The 18,935-nt window shown below is 45.4% G+C and overlaps 1 protein-coding gene and 1 pseudogene across 3 annotated transcripts; one reads left to right on the plus strand and one right to left on the minus strand.

The window, feature by feature from the left end:
• Positions 1-6,927, minus strand: LOC123087677 (vacuolar protein sorting-associated protein 9A). Of its 3 annotated transcripts, none has more exons than XM_044509727.1 (7): positions 6,742-6,927; positions 6,526-6,673; positions 6,252-6,422; positions 5,884-6,063; positions 4,888-5,167; positions 3,948-4,634; positions 1-391 (listed from the first exon to the last, which is right to left on the minus strand). In XM_044509727.1, exons 1-6 carry the CDS (start codon positions 6,840-6,842, stop codon positions 4,462-4,464), a joined length of 1,053 nt encoding a protein of 350 aa, XP_044365662.1. In that variant the 5' UTR covers positions 6,843-6,927; the 3' UTR covers positions 1-391; positions 3,948-4,461. The 3 variants fall into 3 exon arrangements, with proteins under 3 accessions (XP_044365662.1, XP_044365661.1, XP_044365663.1); XM_044509726.1 differs by having other exon boundaries at positions 3,948-4,637; XM_044509728.1 differs by lacking the exon at positions 1-391 and having other exon boundaries at positions 4,518-4,648.
• Positions 2,251-3,640, plus strand: LOC123084104 (aspartyl protease family protein 2-like; annotated as a pseudogene).
• Positions 6,928-18,935: the final 12,008 nt, after the last annotated feature.

Raw genomic sequence — 18,935 nt, forward strand, 5'->3', positions numbered from 1 at the left:
TGCCCACAGCCCTGTTCCATCTTTCACTGGAAAATGAAACACCAGAGAGTATTCAACATATGGTCCCAGGATACATAAAGCTAGCGCATCATCGCGACAAGGAAAAATGCAAGACAGCTCCAGAGCAAAAAATAGGTTAATTGCCAAAAGAAAAGCCAAAGAAAAAGCTTTAACAGCTCCTCCCACACTTCGGCGGCAACCTGGCCATGGCGAACAGAGTTCATGGCCACTCCGCCGAGGTCCTTCTCGTCTTCACTGGTTTAGTGTTGGGGCTTCCCTTACTTTCTTGTCCGGCTCGATCAGTCAATGAGCAGTCCAGGGAGCTCACGTCCTCAGAAGGGTATAGCGAGCGCCATCTTTTCACCGGCCTAGAGAGGCGAGGCCAGACGACCTGCAAACCAGACCACAAGCATCGTTCAAAAAGAACGTCATTCCTGAGTTTCCATGTTTTCCTATAACAGCAGCAGATAGCATATTTAGCATGGCAATCTATTTGTTGTTAATCCACAACCAAGCAACCTTGTACATTTTTTTTCTCCCACTCATCTTTGAAGCATATCTGATAGTTCATCCAGATTATCCCGGAAATCTCACAATTGAATAATAAAATGTGCAACATTTTTATTATGAGCTACCAGCTGCACCGGGGGGGGGGGGGGCATGAAGCAGCATATAACGACTGAGGACCAGATTCCAGAGCTATCCATTTTCCAAACTAGGGAATCCTCTTCTTCAGTTAGTACATAGTACTACTAAAGAGGAGCAAATAGTTTCGACTTGACACCACTGATCAATTAACTTATCAATGAAACCCCTCCTAAAGGAGAGTTCAATCTTAGAGGGTGCTTGGATCCAAGGGACTTATTTTAGTCTGACTAAAAATAGTCTCTTTAAGAGGCTAAAGTTCCAAGCACCCCTGACAAAAGAGAGGCTAAAACTAGTCTTGAGACTAAAAATTTTTAGTCAGGGGTACCCCTAATAAAATGTGGATTAGTCCTCTCTCTCCTCATTTAACTCCTCTCCTTTAACTCAGACGAGTTCTGGATTGGAGGGTTTGGAGGATAATAAATGCTCATTAACTTAATTTTAGTCTCTTTAGTATTTGGATCCAAGCATGGACGAGGCTAGCAAGTTTTAGTCCCACTACTTTTAGTCATGGGACTAAAACGTATCCAAGCACCCTCTTATTACCATCCCACACCTAGCTAATTGTTGCTCCCTTTTCATTACACACAAAGTATATATCCCAGAAAATTATGGACAGGCTAGTCTGGCCAAACCACTGGTCCTCCCAGAACCTAATCTTTTTACCATTTCCAACAAGCCGTTTGTACCAAAATTAAGCAGCTCCTCGCTGCCCACATCAGCCTTTTCTGAGAGGGTGACACTATGATGACAAGCAAAAATGTTAGGTCTGGTGGTATTGTACCTGTGGTCAATACTCTGTTTTCACAGTTTGTGATCATCAAGATGATGTCTACTTATACAAGAGGCCAGGAAACTAATGTTCATGTCTCGAATGTTGGGCCACGATCTCAAGTCCCCATGCTCCTTTTTCATGGTCACCAAATACCAATTAGCAAAATGATATTTCTTATGTCCATCATACCGATCATCTTTCCCATAGGAAGTGAGCCATCTGCGAATTAATTCCTTAAATAGCCCAAGCAAGAAACTTAATGGCAGATAGCAGGTATGTAGGTGTAATTGCTAAACAAGATTTAATCAAGGTAAGCCACCATAGGAGAGTAACCCCCCCCCCCCCCCCCACACACACACACACAACACCCTGCCTTTCAATAATCTTGTCAGTTGTCGCTCGGATAGCCCAAGGGATATGCAAATCTAAAAAAGGATTTTCAATACATAATTAATGCAGCCAAATCCCTTTCTCAACACTGAAAAGGGATTTTCAAGACACAATTAATGCAGCCAAATCCTTTGCTCAACATTGAACTATACCTGCACAAATTAACTCACTAAGAATAAAGCAAATGCATTGCATATGCCCTTCACTTCCATGCTGAATTCATGTTAGCATGAGTTAATTCGTGAGTACCTTCTGCATAGAAGTGCACAAGAGATATGCAAACCGAAAAAAAGGGATTCTCACTACATAAGTTAATTCATGAGTATCTTCTGCATAAAAGTGTACAAGAGATATGCAAATCGAAAAAAGGGATTCTCACTATATAGTTAATGCGGCCAAACTCTTTTCGATGTATAAAAGGGAAGGGAAGGCTTGGTTGCATGCAAACCAACAAGTTAGGTGCTCTAGCTAGTGTCACAGACCGCGTTGCTGCAACCATCAAGCCTGACACGCGCGCTATCATCCTCCTCCCGCTGATGCTCACCTTGCTTGTGACGTTCCTCCATCCTGCCGCTGCTGACAATGGCACGCCACGCCGCAGGAAGGATTGAGCCTGCGCCTGGTCCCCAGCACCGGCTGGAACAGCACCATGCACATCGACGGCGACGGTTTCCTGCACCTGGACGAGGCAGCCGCAGCCACCACCGCGCTTCGGCCGCACATTCGCGGGCCCAGAGGCCTCACGTACAGCGTGGCCACCACCGTCGGGACGGGCCACGGCCGCCGCACGTACGACCTAGAGCTGGACACGGCCAGCAGCCTGACATGGATGCAGTGCGTGCCGATCGCGCACCCATTCGCACAGGTGCCGCCGCTCTTCAACCCGACGGCCTCGCCATCGGTCCGCCGCGTTCCGCGCGTGAGCACCCTGTGCAATGGGCCGTCCACGCGCAAAGAGTGCAAGTTTCGAGCCACCCGCCTCGACGGTGCGCGCGTGAGCGGCATGCTCATCAACGAGACCGTCGCCTTCGCGGATGACGCGGAAGTTCATGGCGTCGTCATCGGCTGCGCGCACACCACTACGGGGTTCCACAGCCACGAAGTGCTCGCCGGCGTCCTTGGCCTGGGCAAGCAGAGACCGTCACTCATCTGGACTCGGCTCCACCAGCACGGGCACGACGGCGGCTTCTCCTACTGCCTCTTCGGGCCCGGGCATCCGAACAGGCACGACTTCCTCCGGTTCGGCGCCGACGTCCCAGCCACGGGCCACATGAGGAGCACCAAGATCCTCTACATGCGCATGACCGACCCGAAGTTCAGCCCCTACCACGTCGGCCTCACAGGCGTCAGTGTCGCCGGGATGCCCCTGATACTGCCATATGGCAGTATCAAGGAGTTGTTCCAGCGCCACAAGTTGCACGACGGCAAGTGGTCCAACGGTTGCGTGATCGATCCCGGGACGGGCATGACGGTGATGATTAAGCCCGCATATGACCTCCTGGTGCATGTCGTGGAAGAGCACGCCAGGAGGCTGGGGCTGCCGAAAGTGGAGCGCGACCAGTACTCCGTCTGCTTCCGTGGCGCAACTCGAGCCGCCTTGAGCACCTGCCGACGGTGACGCTGCACTTGGACGATGACCTAGTGCTCCGGCCACAGCAGCTCTTCGTCCTCGTCCATCAAGACGCCTGCCTTACCGTGATGCCGAGCGAGCACATCACCATCATCGGCGCGATGCAGCAAGTGAACACGCGCTTCGTCTACGACGTCGCAGCGGGCAGGATCCACTTTGCCCATGAGGACTGCCATGGCGACATGGGAGGCCAGAATTGAACATTCCCTTTCTAGCGGCCAATGGGATTAGATGTTCTGAATTGTTTACCAAATAAAAATGAAGCAAAGCATTTATTCCGGAAAACAAAACAGACTAGCCATGCGTCCCCTTTTCATACCATATGGTTTTAACTTCTCAATCAAATTCAAAACAGTACAAACTACAACTAATTTACCAATAATTAAAGCAAGAGAGCAGCTGTCACTACTGTACATCAGTACTAACAAGCAAAAAACCATGTCAGGCTAATGGCAGAATTGATGTTTGCTTGGTTAACATGTACTCAGGAAGCTGGGTCAACAGTACCTTTTATCATGCAGATGATCTTAATGTCGCTGATGCCAAGCTCCCAATTGGCAGGTAGCGGCTGTTTCTCCTGGTGGGGGTGCGATAACAAGTCAAGGAGAAGGCTCTTCATATCGCTTTTCAGAAACTCAAATGAAAGCTTGCATCCCGATTCTGTTGTACAACGCTTTGGCAAGTGTCCTAACCAGACATCCAGATACATGAGCTGCTGCTGACCTGCTGCATCGTTAGCGTCCAGTGAGTTGATAACTCGTTCAGCCGGCCATCAATTACCAAATGATCATCCATTTGTATCACATTGTTTGATACCCCCTGGACATGGATCCTGAATTCTGATATTGTTTCCGCAGTCTTGGGCTTATTTATCGAGGGACAACATTAACATGAATGCGGTTCCAGGTCTTGATACCATGTTTGGACACTTGAACGACGTATGTAATCTCCTCCTCCCACCCTGCCTTGTTTTTTGTTGAAACGGTCAAGTGGCAAAAATAATAATAATCTTTGCATCAGTTCATGAATCATCTACTGATGCGAGGAGCTGATCCTCATCTATGGATAACTTTCTTAAGGCTTTAGACAACAGTGTATATCTGGTCACTGTCTTCCTGTAGAGCCCATGTAACTGCTTGAGTTCCGCTGGCGTCAGATTTTCAGTTTCCGAGTCCATAAAAGGGAATCTTGAACCTGCTAAATGTCCACTGAAAATTTGTGATTATGCAACAAAAGAAAGAAAAATAAAAAATCCTCAAGTAGATGGAAGAAGAACACAGCTACTAAATGAAAATTAAAGGCTATGAGTATATATGCAAGTCACTAGGTAAACTGGTTCTCGGACATGAAGCAACACGGTTATGCTCATGGGGAAAGCTGATAGCTCAAATCCAAATTTATACTAAAAATATCTGTTTCAAATGAGCTGAAACGGTAAGGAACAGACCTTCTGCATCAATTTGCTTCTGTAACCCCCTCGTAGATGTAGCTAACCCTTGTGGACTACTAGGGCCAGCAACAGACATTTGAGTACCTAGTGTTGCAGATTCCATATGCTTCTGAAATTCACTTTCTTCCATGGATAGTGACTGGCCATTAACATTAATTATAAACATCTTTGCTGAAATGAGGTTTGTGAGATAGTATTCAACTTCTGAAACAAGCTTAGTTTCTCTTCTGAAGAGTTGAACAAACTTCAGATTTGAGTGCAGCTGAGGAGGATTGGCCTGCATAAGTTTTTCAGGTGGCTTCAGTTACTCAATTCAGTAAAACATAAAAACATGGAACTGCAATGGGTCCTAGGAGTGCCTGAGTAGACCACTGAAAGTATCACCAAGACATAGGCAATTCATATGCTCCCTAGCCCGTAAGAACTCATGTTCATTAGTGAAATCAAGGGAAAAATAAAATTTAAAAAAATTAAAAGTAAAGATGCAGAAAAAAATAACATCAAGTAACAACAAACAGCAGCAAAGAGAAATGATTCTGCAATCAATTTCAACTGTAAGATCACGACATATTTATTTCACAGTGGGCACATGGCTGGGAACTGAAGTAACTCCTTTTCACAGTTAAAAGGAATGACTAAAATGGGAACTCCTTTTCACAGTTAAAAGAAATATGACTAAATGGGAATTGAAGGTTCAATGTTTATCTCCAGCCTTTTTGTCAACTGAAATTTGATGAACAAAGGAAAATAGTTGGCACCTCAACGAAAACCAAACGATAATTGAACAAACACAAAGAAAATGAACCAGCGAGCCTAGTTGTATAGTACTAGTTACAATGTCAGAATATCTATCCACAAGGATCACCATAAATCCTAAGCAACCAAGTCCAAACAACAATTTTCGGCTCAATAATCTGCAGCCAGTCATTTAGAGACTATAAGTCTGAATGAGGGCAATGGGGCAAGAATAGACATTTACAACGAGAAGCTTGCCTTGATGGTTATATAAATGAGAATGGGAAGGAACTCATCAGCCCCAGATGGCGTCCGGTCATTTGTCATGGACACGTTTAGCAGCAAGTTATTGATGACTTGGCAACAGCTCATCATACAGAGAAGCTTCTCCCACGGGGACTTGAAGGAATTAATCTTCTGTAGTTCTTTAACTGCAATCTAGAATGACAATGTGCATCAACACGTTTAGCTTGGGCATTGGTTCTATGACTCGAACGATTACCATCAGAAAACTAAAGATACTGATGAACCAACTGAATGGCACATGACTCAACAGGTATATTCTGAATATAATCATCAGTAATATAAACTTAAATGAGCAGTGAGAACAGAGCACATGGGCTCACCAGCCAGGAAGCCTCGTTGTTGAGGACCTTGGGTATGTCGAGGTGATGGGGCCTGACAAAGCGCTGCAGGAGGCCGATCTTGTCCGAGACCTCGGCGTCTGCCGCGGCGTCCTCCGGCGACGCCACAAAGGTGCGGTCGAACAGCTTGGTCATGATGTACTTCTCGAGGCCCTGCTTGGCGCGCACAGAATTAATCAGTCCGGTCGTCCAACGCGATGCGATGCGAGGATCCCCAAAGCTGAATAAAAAGCTAACAGGAAACTGATTGTGAGACCTCGAGCGCGTGGTCGATTTCCTGGTGGGTGGCGTCGGCCCAGAGCGGGTGGCCCCGGATGGCCGCCTCCATCTCCGCGAAGAAGGCCTGGACCCTGCCGCCGTCGGCCTCAGCGCTGGGCTCCTCGAGGGAGAGGGAGGCGAGGAAGCTGCGGGGGGTAAAGCTCCCGGTTTTAGATCAGATCCACGCAGGGGGGGCGGGGAGGGAGGGACTGACCTCTTGATGGAGCGGAAGAGGCCGGCGGCCTCCGGGCGGCGCATGCGGTCGAGGAAGCCGTAGAAGTCCACCCGCGACGCCGCCGATGTGGGGCTCTCCATCCCCGCCCGCCCGCAGCGAGAGAGATTTGGAAGTTTGTCCTCTGTCGGAGCCGGCAAGAGAGAAGAAGAAGAAGAGAATGCAGACTCTCTGCACAACCCTCCCTTTTTTTTACAAGGAGAAGAACAATTACTCCTATTTCTCAATATTTTGAATATTTTGAATTGCTTATCGCATGTGTCGCGTGGTAACTATTTTGCAGCCTGATTCATTGTACTTCCTCGATTCCTAAACATAAGTCTTTTTAGAGATTCTATAATATAAACTATATACGGAGCCAAATGAGTTTCTTTTTAGGTAAAAAGGGACTCGATCCTTGGCTCCATTATATTGAATATAACGAAACCACATGTTCAGATAGTAGCAAGATCGCTGAAAAAACCAAAAAAGTTCTACTCCTAAAAAAGCTAGACCTTTTCCTGTCACAAAGCTACCAGAGAGCTACTACGAGATCAAACATTTTACAATAAACCATGATTCGGAACTGGCGACAAAGTTTATTGCATCATTATATCTTAATTTATAGGGGGGGGGGGGAGTCCCACATTAGGTGAAGAACAACTCAAAGATATTGAGAGCCTTCCTGGCCTTCAGCGGAGGGGTTGCAGCTGGTTGTGGAGATCACGTCAGCTGAAGCACCGATGAAGGGATGAACATCCCAGCATTCAAAGCAAACTTGTTTGGAGTGGATGTGCGTGAGCCCGGCTCTGAATCCCTGCTCGCAATGCACAACTTGTCTCTGCTCAGCCACCCTTGATGGTTAGACGCGCCTTCACTTTCTCTTTTAAGTACCTCAAGAAGTCCCCTAAGGTTTCGTTCTCCTGTTTCGGGACCAGTATCGCCCAGATCTTGGTCAAACTCAACATCATCCCTAAAACCTGTTTGACAGAGATCCATATGGCATTGTTAAAGATAACGGAATTTCTAAGTTTCCATATGCACCACATGGTTACTACACAGTCTACATTAGGGGGGGGGGTCTTTTTTGTTTGAGAGCCAAAATCTGGCAACAGACAAATAATCTGCTCCTACATCTACTTTGAAATGTTCTCTAATGATTTCCCACACAAACCTAGTGACTACACAATCAAAAAGGAGATGATGAGCAGTTTCATCCTTAGAGAAAAAACACAATCCAAAGGTTTAATGATCTGTCTTTTCCTGAGATTGTCTCTAGTCATGATCTTGTTATGAGAAACCAACCACAGAAAAAACATGAATTTTAGGGAAACATGTAACTTCCAAACAACAGGGATGTAAATAGGTTTGACCCCTCTAAAGTTAATAATGTGGTAGAGAGAACTGTTGGAGTATTTCCCATTACTTTCATATTGCCAAATTAAAGCACCAGGCTCATCAGAAAGCACTAGACTGTGCACAATTTCCACTAGTTGGAGCCAGTCCTCCACCATGCTATCTGAAAAATTCCTTCTAAAAGTGAGCTTAATCTAGCCATTATCCCAGATATCTTTAATATATTTCAAAATCTGATTACATTACAGGGGCCAAAATTGGATTGCCAGGAGAGATGTACCAACAAGTGTCTTCCCAGAATCTCACCTTACCCCCATCACCAACCTTCCATCTAAAACCAAACTTAACTGTTGTGGCTACCTCCAGCACTCCTTTTCAGAACCTGGATGATGAGGGGGTAGAATGGCAGTTGAATATGTTTGGGTTCCTAGTGTTGTATTTATGGTCAATCACCTTCTTCCATAGCTTATCTTCATCCTCATGGTATCTTTTGATCCAAGAGCCCAATAAACTAATATTGAGTTCTTGAAGATTTGGGATACCCAAACCACCAAAATCTTTCTTCATACAGATCATTCTGCAATTAGCTAGATGGATCTTCCTATTTCCTTCAAAGTCATTCCACAAACAATTTGCCATTTGAGTGTTGATAAGCTCAATGGCCCACTTGGGGAATTTAAAGAAAGATATGAGGTAAAATGGTATGCTTGCTAAGCAAGCCTGAACTAGTACTAGTCTACCCTTATAAGAGAGTAGTTCCCCTCTCCAACCTGCTATCTGTTTAAGGTTCTTATCTATCAAAGGTTGAATATCGTCTCTCCTTAGCTTGTCATAGTGTAGAGGGATACCAAGATACTTGATAAGGAAACACTAATGCATGATGCTGCTAACGCGACACTACGATCAGAAACCCTTCGAGAAACTGTGTGCAATGCAATCATCGCAAATGGTGGTGTATGGAAACCGTCAAAAATATGTAAAACATTTGCAAAGACGGATGCATCAAACACGGTTCAGATTTTAGTTTAGTTCAATTAACTGTTTGCGATAAGGAGGAACAAAAGAAATGGACAGCCAGATGAAGGCGTGTGCGATACACAGCATACGGTTCACTCGGATGAAGTGTTTGTGATTAGGCAACACAAAAGAAACGGGCAGCCAGATGAAGTTGTGTGCGATATACAGCATACGGTTCACTCGGATGAACTGTTTGTGATTAGGGAACACAAAAGAAACTGTCAGCCAGATCAAGGTGTGTGCGATATACGGCATGCGGTTCACTCGGCCTTGTCGTCAGTGTGTGACCTCTGTGGCAACCGTTCACTCCCCACTAGCCTCTTCTTGTACCGTGGCAACCGTCCACCACCTCTTCGCCTTTCCCTCTCGATTTGGAACTGCCGTCGCACGCTCTTCCTCCCTCCATTTGCCTTCACCCTTCCTTCTGCCATTGTTCGATCTTCTTCTCCATGGAGGGAACAGGCCGAAAACGACCCCGTTATTCTTGCCCCGATCTGAAAGATGACGTGGTGGAGGAATTCATTGATCGGTGCGACGTCATCACCTCAGCTAGCATGGCAGGTTCGTACAAGACCATTCTCGACTCAACAAATAGGATCATTACAAAGAACCCAAGGGTTCGGGAGCGGTTTGATCTCCCCTATCTTCTTCGCCACCCCGCTCGCCGTGTCGAGGACGATGGAAGCCTTGCCTTGTGCAAGTTGATGCCGCTTGATAATGATACATGTGATGTTAAGATGCCATCGTTTAAGGGTAAGGTGGGCTGGCGCAAATGGAGATTGGGTTGTTTATATTGGGAACAACTGCGAGTGGGAACTTGTGAATGTGTACACTCATCACCGGGTTCCACTTCCAAAAATCTCAGACTGCCATGAGGTTCAGCACACAGATAATCTACGTACGTTCAGATACGATCATCATGACTGTCATCTACGGAAGATAGTAATTTCTCGAGTTCCCACCCGCTCTTGGGAATACAAGAACTATGATGTTGTTGCTATCTTCGACAAGCTTGTTGTTGTCTCTGCTTCCACAGATGGATGGATATTGCTCAAAAATCAATTTCTATACACGAATGAGTACTATGATGCAATTCAATACGAGCGTCTTGTGTTGGATGCCACCACTCGTGGCACTGTTTTTGCATGGGATCCTTATTGTTTCGGTATGTTTGTCTTCCACCGTAATTAGAATCGTTTCATCCACGTGCATGCTAGTTAGTATCACCGTACTAATTAACCTTCTTGTGTTTCCAAGGTTTTGTGAACATTCCACCATCTATACTTGAAAATTTTTATAACCAAGGGGGAGATGACGATGGTGATGATCACGAGCATGAGGACGAGCAGGACCCATATACTCAGTGGCGCTTGACAACTTATTCCGATGGATCACCTCTTCTTGTATGTATACAGGGAACTACTGGTGTTACTAACGAAGCAGGTGTTGTCTCCCATGGTCGCACTATCAGACCTATTCCAACATCCGTTACAGGGTATTCCAGATGGATACTAGTGTACTAGCGCCAACACCTCCTTCTCCCTGGTTCAATTTTGATAGTGTTGGAGAAAACTCGCTCTTCCTTGGACAAAACTATCCAATGATGGTAAAAGGCGATCCAGCTGCTGTTGACACAACATTACTACCTTTTATGAGAAGCAACTATATCTATATCTTGGACATTGCTATGGTTCCCTACCCTAGCTATCACAATATGCGTCCTGATATAGGTCGCTTCAACCTGGATGATCAGTCATGCGTTGGTCTCGAGATTGACAATAACTGGCCCTTCCTAGAGAATCAGTTATGGTTCAAAGCAAGCGTTTCCAACGCCGAGGATTAGTTGAGCTGAAGTTCATTTCATCGCTTTGTTATTTGTTGTGTGAGAAAAACTTTACTTTACTAGAATATTTTGTTGGAAAAAATCTATAATCCAACATGTATCCTCGTTGTTGTTGTGTGTTGATGACTTGTTGTATGTAATGAATGGTACATTTGCATATGCGTCCCATCAACTCATGCATGCTCACACGTCACACGGGTCGCGTGGCGGCACATATATTATTTTTCTATTTGGATGAGAAAAAAGTACAATGCCACTTTGTATTGGTGTCCATATGAACAGTGCTAGTGATTTTAGTTGCAAAAATTAGATAGTGCTAGTGATTTTTAGCTGCATATTTTGATAAATTGCAGTGTTACAAGGTTGACAAATGGGAATGTTAGTAGATAAACAAATGTCAATCTTTCCAGTTTGACAAATGGCAACATACCAAAAATGGCAGATATGCAAATCTTACCCAATTGTTTGTACGTGGTTGCAAACGGGTCATGCAAAACAACCGTTTGCGTTATAGGGGTGCAGAAATCCTGCTCGACACATTTTCCCTTGGCTTCCTAGGGAAGCTGTCGGTTTGCATCCGGGTGTTCTAACTAAAACGTTTGCGATGAATGTTTTATATTTGAAAACCATTGACGTTTTTTCAAAAGCAAATCGTTTGATAAGTCTGTACATTAAGAGAGAAAATGCAAGTTTGTTCAAACCATATCTTTCATTCAGCCACACTGCGAATTTATATTCATATGATTGAGAATTCGAGATACAATATTAAACCAAAAAAATATTTCCGGCGGCGGTGGAGGCGACGTGCCGCGCTGTTGTTGTCATTGTCGTCCTCCGGGACGCCGTTGTTGAAGTCTTCAAGGTAGCATAAAATGTTCTTCACTTGTAAATCAAACATCATGTCGTCGCGCGATCGACGGGCGGGGCACGGGAGGACGGCAACTGGCGCCGATGAGAGGTAGCGGTCATCGACAACGTCCCATGTCGCTGAGGGGGGCGCGCGCACGGGCACGGGCACAGGCACGACAGGTGTAGCCAAACGCACGGGGCCGGCGCCACGGTGGGTGGAGGGGTGCGCACGGCCACGAGCACGGGCGCTGGCGCTGGCATGTACACGAGCTCACGTGGGTCCGCGGAGACCTCGCTGACGCTCGCGGCTTCCAGCTCTCCGATAGTGCTCGGCGACCAGCCCGTCAATGCTACGGGGATGGTCGCTCGCGCGGGTGCGGGGATGGGAGCTGGGATGGGAGCGGGGGCAGCAACCGTCACGGCTAGCTCGTTCTGGGCCATGTCCATGAGGCCCCATTCCTCCTTATTTTCTATCTCCTCCGGTTCGGAGTCGACTTCACCAAACTTGAAGACTAGTGGCAAATGATCGTTCTGCGCCATGGCGTTGGTGGAGGTCTGCGGGAGGTAGGGGAATGGCAGATGAATAGTAAGGCCGCCCGTATTAAACAGCGGCTCGGGCGCCATTAATGGAGAGGAAGGCGGGCGGCCGTGGAAGTCAAAGGGCTCGCTTCCTAGTGAGCCTGCGCAGCATAAAACTCACACGCTTCCCGGTGAGCCTGCGCATTGGAGGACAGCTTGCATGCCTCCCAGTCAGCCCGCGCACTGGACTGCGCTCGCACGCCTCCTGTTCAGTCAAGGTCAAGCAGCTGTCCGCACGACACCTCCTACAGCCATTAAAACCAAGACACGTGGCGTCACGTGAATGGTTAACATAACGCACATGGTTTGAATTCTACAAACATTTGAGATATTAAAGTGGCAGCTATTTTTTCAAAATGCTTGTTGGTTGTCATTATTCGAGTGCGCCTTCTCTCAAAATGGACACGAAAAATGCCACAGCATGTCGGCTGCAATTCCATGCTAGCATGCCAAGTTTCATGAATTTCAAACGAGTTTTGGATTTACTAGAATTTAAAAACCAGGCATCTCAATGTTTTGCCAGCAATCAACGGTGCCCTCATGTTTGAAATTCATTCCCATTTCTTGCATGGGGCCTGATAACCCACAAGTATAGGGGATTGCAATAGTTTTTGAGGGTAGAGTATTCAACCCAAATTTATTGATTTGACACAAGGGGAGCCAAAGAATATTCTCAAGTATTAGCAGTGAGTTGTCAATTCAACCACACCTGGATAACTTAATATCTGCAGCAAAGTATTTAGTAGCAAAGTAATATGATAGTAGTGGTGACGGTGGCAAACGTAACGGTAGTAGTTTTTGGTTCTATAGTGATTGTAACAGTAGCAACGAAAAAGTAAATAGTCGAAGAACAATATATGAAAAGCTCGTAGGTAATGGATCTGTGACGGAGAATTATGTCAGATGCGATCAATCATGCAACAATTATAACATAGGGTGACACAGAACTAACTCCAATTCATCAATGCAATGTAGGCATGTATTCCGAATATAGTCATACGTGCTTATGGAAAAGAACTTGCATGACATCTTTTGTCCTACCCTCCCGTGGCAGCGGGGTCCTATTGGAAACTAAGGGATATTAAGGCCTCCTTTTAATAGAGTACCAGACCAAAGCATTAACACATAGTGAATACATGGACTCCTCAAACTACGATCATCACCGAGAGTGGTCCCGATTATTGTCACTTCGGGGTTGATGGATCATAACACATAATAGGTGACTATAGACTTGCAAGATAGGATCAAGAACTCACTTATATTCATGAAAACATAATAGGTTCAGATCTGAAATCATGGCACTCGGGCCCTAGTGACAAGCATTAAGCATAGCAAAGTCATAGCAACATCAATCTCAGAACATAGTGGATACTAGGGATCAAACCCTAACAAAACTAACTCGATTACATGATAAATCTCATCCAACCGATCACCGTCCAGCAAGCCTATGATGGAATTACTCACACACGGTGGTGAGCATCGTGAAATTGGTGATGGAGGAGGTTGATGATGACGATGGCGACGGATTCCCCTCTCCGGAGCCCCGAACGGACTCTAGATAAGCCCTCCCGAGAGAGTTTAGGGCTTGGCAACGGCTCCATATCGTAAAAAGCGATGAATCCTTCTGCCTGGTTTTTTTCTCCCTGAATACGAATATATAGAGTTGGAGTTGAGGTCGAAGGAGCACCAGGGGGCCCACGAGGCAGGGGGCGCGCCCAGGGGGGTAGGCGCGCCCCCACCCTCGTGGACAGGGTGTGGGCCCCCTGGCCTTGATTCTCTCGCCAGTATTTTTTATATATTCCAAAAATAATCTCCGTTGATTTTCAGGTCATTCCAAGAACTTTTATTTCTGCACAAAAATAACACCATCACTACTGGAATCAGCTTATTTGCCGTCTGTCAGTTCTTTGCCGTCAGCTGGCGGACGGCAAAGAGGCACTTTGCCGTCTGCTTGCAAAAAATAGACGGCAAAGAACTGACAGACGGCAAAGATGCCAGTTGCCATCAGCCAATTATTTGCCGTCTGCCAGCAGATAGCAAAGAATCTTTATCATGTGCTGGCGGACGGCAAAGAGGTGGGGCTATCTCTTTTTTTGCGGGTACAAAGAAAATCGTTGACCCCCACCTCCTCTCTCTATCTCCCCTCTCTCCGCACGGCCCCCACCTCCTCTCTCTCTCTCTCTCCCCTCTCTCTCTCTCCCGCTCGTCTCTCCCTCTCCCTCGCGCGAGCACCTACGGCGGCCGATTTCGGCGAGCTCCGACGGGATTCGACGCCGCCCAGCACACCCACGTGACCCCCTCGCCCCACTCCTCCATCCCTTCCGACCAGATTTGACTCGCGCGTCCTCCAGCGACCACGCGTGACCCTCCCCTGCGGCTAGGGTTTCGGCCACCACATCGCCGGTGTGGCTCCAGTGTTGCTCCGGTGACTCAGGTGAGTCTCTTCACTCCTCCTCGTCACATCCATCCCTCTCTTTCTCACCGCGTCGCGTCGCGTCTCCTCTCCCTCACAGATCCATCACGCCGGGAAGCCATGGACGGGAAGGACGCCGTGGAGGACGCAGCTCCACCACTGCCCCAACGCCATCCAGGTCCGCCCCTTCTCTCCTCCCCTCTTGGATTTCTTCTTTTCCTGCCTTGCACCCGTCCACTCAAGTTCTAAACCAAACAAGAAAAATTATCAATCTTGTTTTTGCTGCATATGCAATAACGGTTGAGGAGGACTCAGTTGTTCACTTCTATAATTGTGCCATAAATCGGTTTACTCTTCTTGAGGGCTGCCGTGGTTAGCTCGATTTGATAGGGTCCTTACTACATATGCTACAGGGATTTAACTTAACTTGTTAATAATGAGTGCCAATCAATCAAACATAAGGAAACTATAAATGCTTACTATTTCGTATAGTGATCGTTGTGTTGTGTATAGGTAAAACTTGTGTTGTCCTTATCTACTTCGGAGGCATCATCATGTGTTGTCAATTTAGTTTCTGCCATGGTTTTGGTTTGGTCCTGCTTATGCCAAATCGATCATTCATTGCTTCTGAACACTCTACCTTTAATCTTTGCTTCTGTAAAACCGGCCTTTCTTCTATTGAATGGAGTGTTTGCTTGCTATGCGGGAAAAGTAGCTCATTCATCGCTAATTTGGCATGTGCAACCAAAGTGGACGGACCGCATTTAGGTCCGGTCGCCGTGAGGATCCTCTGGTGGTGCTGGATGTGCCGTGGCGCGGTGGTGCCCCCGGGTGGCGCCTCCGTGCTGCGGTGCCCCTGGTTGGCGCCTTCGTGCCCGTGCTCTCACTGGCGCCGCCGTTGTGGTGCTCTCTGGCAAGCTCCGGCTTGTTGTGGTGGTGTTGGTTGTGATGCTGGTCACACCATATTGATGGTGTGGCTGCATCCTGCTTCGGCTACAACTCCTTTTGGTGAGCTTCTCCTTGCTCCCCTCCTGATCTCTCTAATGCATAGCTCTTGATCTTGTTGGATGTGAGGCTCTATTAGCTTTGTTTTTGGCGTTGCACAGTGACATGTACCTATTGTCACTAGACAAAACTGATTGTGGTGATGAAGTCTAATCTTTGGCTTTAATCACTAGTTTTTAGTTGGCTTAATTCCTGGAGCTAGTACTGATAGTGGTCTTTGTGTTGGCATTTAACTTACTGCTAATTGTGGTGGCTTCTTGATTGGGTCCTTGGCTGGTTCTCTTCTTTGGCTCTTTGGTATTGGTTTACTCTATTTGGCTTTCTAATTAAGATCACTTTGAAAATCAGGATCTTAACTAAGATTATCTTGATCTCAAGTACTGGCTCCTACAGCATTGCATTTCACCAAGTGAAATGCTACATTTCTACTCCTAACCCATTCTCTCTTTTTTAGTGTTTTTGTTATGCAGGTTGGAAGAAAAGAAGAAGATCCAGAGAAGATCTTAGTAATAAGATAGTTTTTAGGAAAATAGATATTTAGTTTTAGACCATTCCTTGTAATATTTGTTGGATACGTGTTCATGGATATGTGTTGGATATATATGTGTTCATGACTATATATTGGTAACATGTGTTGGATATGTGTTCATGGATATGTGTTGGATATATATGTGTTCATGAGTATTGATAATATGTGTTGGATATGCTATATTGGTCATACATATAGTCTGTGTTTGATTGTGTTTGATTTTCTGTGAAAATGAATTGATATAAGAAGAAACAGAATTAATGCCTATTTGGTCTCTTTGCCATCTGCCAACAGATGGCAAAGAGCCTGCAGCCTTTGCTGTCTGCCAGCAGATGGCAAAGAGCCGTGCCCTTTGTCGTCTGCCAGCAGATGGTAAAGAGTCGTGCCCTTTGCCGTCCGCCACTGACGGCAAAGGCCTCTTTGCCATCCGCTGCAAAAAACAGACGGCAAAGAAGGCCTTTGCTGACCCTGTCTTTGCCGTCCGCCATCCTAGCCTTTGCCGTCCGCCATGGCTGATGGCAAAGTACCAGATTCTTGTAGTGCATGGCAATTCTGCTGAAAAGAACGTCAGTTCGAGTTAGTTCCATTCAAATCATGCAAGTAAGAGTCCAAAACAAGGGCAAAAGTGTTTGGAAAAGTAGATACGACGGAGACGTATCAACTCCCCCAAGCTTAAACCTTTGCTTGTCCTCGAGCAATTCAGTTGACAAACTGAAAGTGATAAAGTAAAACTTTTACAAACTCTGTTTGCTCTTGTTGTTGCAAATATGTAAGCCAACATTCAAGTTTTTAGTAAAGATTATGAACTAACCATATTCACAATAACATTTAGGTCTCATGTTTACTCATATCAATGACATAATTAACTAGGGAGCAATAATAATAAATGTCGATGACAACACTTTCTCAAAACAATCATAATATGATATAACAAGATGGTGTCTCGCTAGCCCTTTCTGAGACTGCAAAACATAAATGAAGAGCACCCCTGAAGATCAAGGGCTGACTGAAAATTGTAATTCATGGTAAAAGATATCCAGTCAAGTCATACTCAATGTAAACTAACAATAATACATGCAAATGACAGCGGTGCTCTCCAACTGGTACTTTTTAATAATAGGATGATGACTCAGCATAAAAGTAAATAGATAGGCCCTTTGTAGAGGGAAGCAATGATTTGTAGAGGTGCCAGAACTCGGTTTTGAAATAGAGATGAATAATATTTTGAGCGGTATACGTTCATTGTCAACATAACAACCGAGAGATCTCGATATCTTCCATGCTACACACATTATAGGCGGTTCCCAAGTAGAATGGTAAAGTTTATACTCCCCCACCACCAACAAGCATCAATCCATGGCTTGTCCGAAACAACGGGTGCCTCCAACTAACAACAATCCTGGGGGAGTTTTGTTTGCAATTATTTTGATTTGATTTGAGCATGGGACTGGGCATCCCGGTGACCAGCCATTTTCTCATGAGTGAGGAGCGGAGTTCACTCCTCTTGAGAATAACCCGCCTAGCATGGAAGATACAGACACCCCTAGTTGATACATGAGCTATTCGAGCATACAAAACAGAATGTTTATTTGAAGGTTTAGAGTTTGGCCCATACAAATTTACTTGGAACGGCAGGTAGATACCGTATATAGGTAGGTATGGTGGACTCATATGGAATAACTTTGGGGTTTATGGAATTGGATGCACAAGCAGTATTCCTACTTAGTACAAGTGAAGGCTAGAAAGAGACTGGGAAGCGACCAGCTAGAGAGCGACAACAGTCATGAACATGCATTAAAATTAATCGACACTGAATGCAAGCATGAGTAGGATATAATTCACCGTGAACATAAATATCATAGAGGCTATGTTGATTTTGTTTCAACTACATGCGTGAACATGTGCCAAGTCAAGCCACTCGAATCGTTCAAAGGAGGATACCACCCTATCTTACCACATCACAACCATTTAATAGCATGTTGGCACGCAAGGTAAACCATTATAAACTCCTAGCTAATTAAGCATGGCATAAGTAACTATGATCTCTAATTGTCATTGCAAACATGTTTCATTCATAATAGGCTGAATCGGGAACGATGAACTAATCATATTTACAAAAACAAGAGAGGTCGAGTTCATACCAGTTTTTCTCATCTCAATCAGTTCACCATATATCGTCATTATTGCCTTTCACTTGCACGACCGAATAGTGTGGATAATAATAATAGTGCACGTGCATTGGACTAAGATGGAATCTGCAAGCATTCAATTCAAGAGAGAAGACAAGATAATATGGGCTCTTTGTTAGATCAATAATAATGCATATGAGAGCACTCAACATTTTCATTATGGTCTTCTCCTCTCGGCCCCAAGGAAAAGAAAGGAAATAAAACTATTTAAACGGGAAAGCTCCCAACAAGCAAAATAAGAACGAGAAATATTTTTGGGTTTTCTTTTAATTACTACTACAGGCATGGAAAGTAAACTAGTTAAAAGCTACAACTATTTTTTTGGTTTTTCTTAAGGTTTTCGAACACACAAGAAGAAATCTTAAAAATAAATTAAATTAGCATGGATGATACAATGAAAAAGTATGAGCACCGACA

This window comes from Triticum aestivum, chromosome 4A (genome assembly GCF_018294505.1).
Source record: "Triticum aestivum cultivar Chinese Spring chromosome 4A, IWGSC CS RefSeq v2.1, whole genome shotgun sequence".
In the NCBI taxonomy this organism is placed as follows: Eukaryota; Viridiplantae; Streptophyta; class Magnoliopsida; order Poales; family Poaceae; genus Triticum; species Triticum aestivum.

What these genes read in the sequence shown, in the direction of transcription:
- LOC123087677 (XM_044509726.1), bottom strand. Translation starts at nt 6,842, where the DNA reads ATGGAGAGCCCCACATCGGCGGCGTCGCGGGTGGACTTCTACGGCTTC. An exon ending in CTCTTCCGCTCCATCAAGAG is followed by an intron (nt 6,674 to 6,741) that starts GTCAGTCCCTCC and finishes TACCCCCCGCAG; the next exon opens with CTTCCTCGCCTCCCTCTCCC. An exon ending in TCATTTATATAACCATCAAG is followed by an intron (nt 5,168 to 5,883) that starts GCAAGCTTCTCG and finishes AAACTTATGCAG; the next exon opens with GCCAATCCTCCTCAGCTGCA.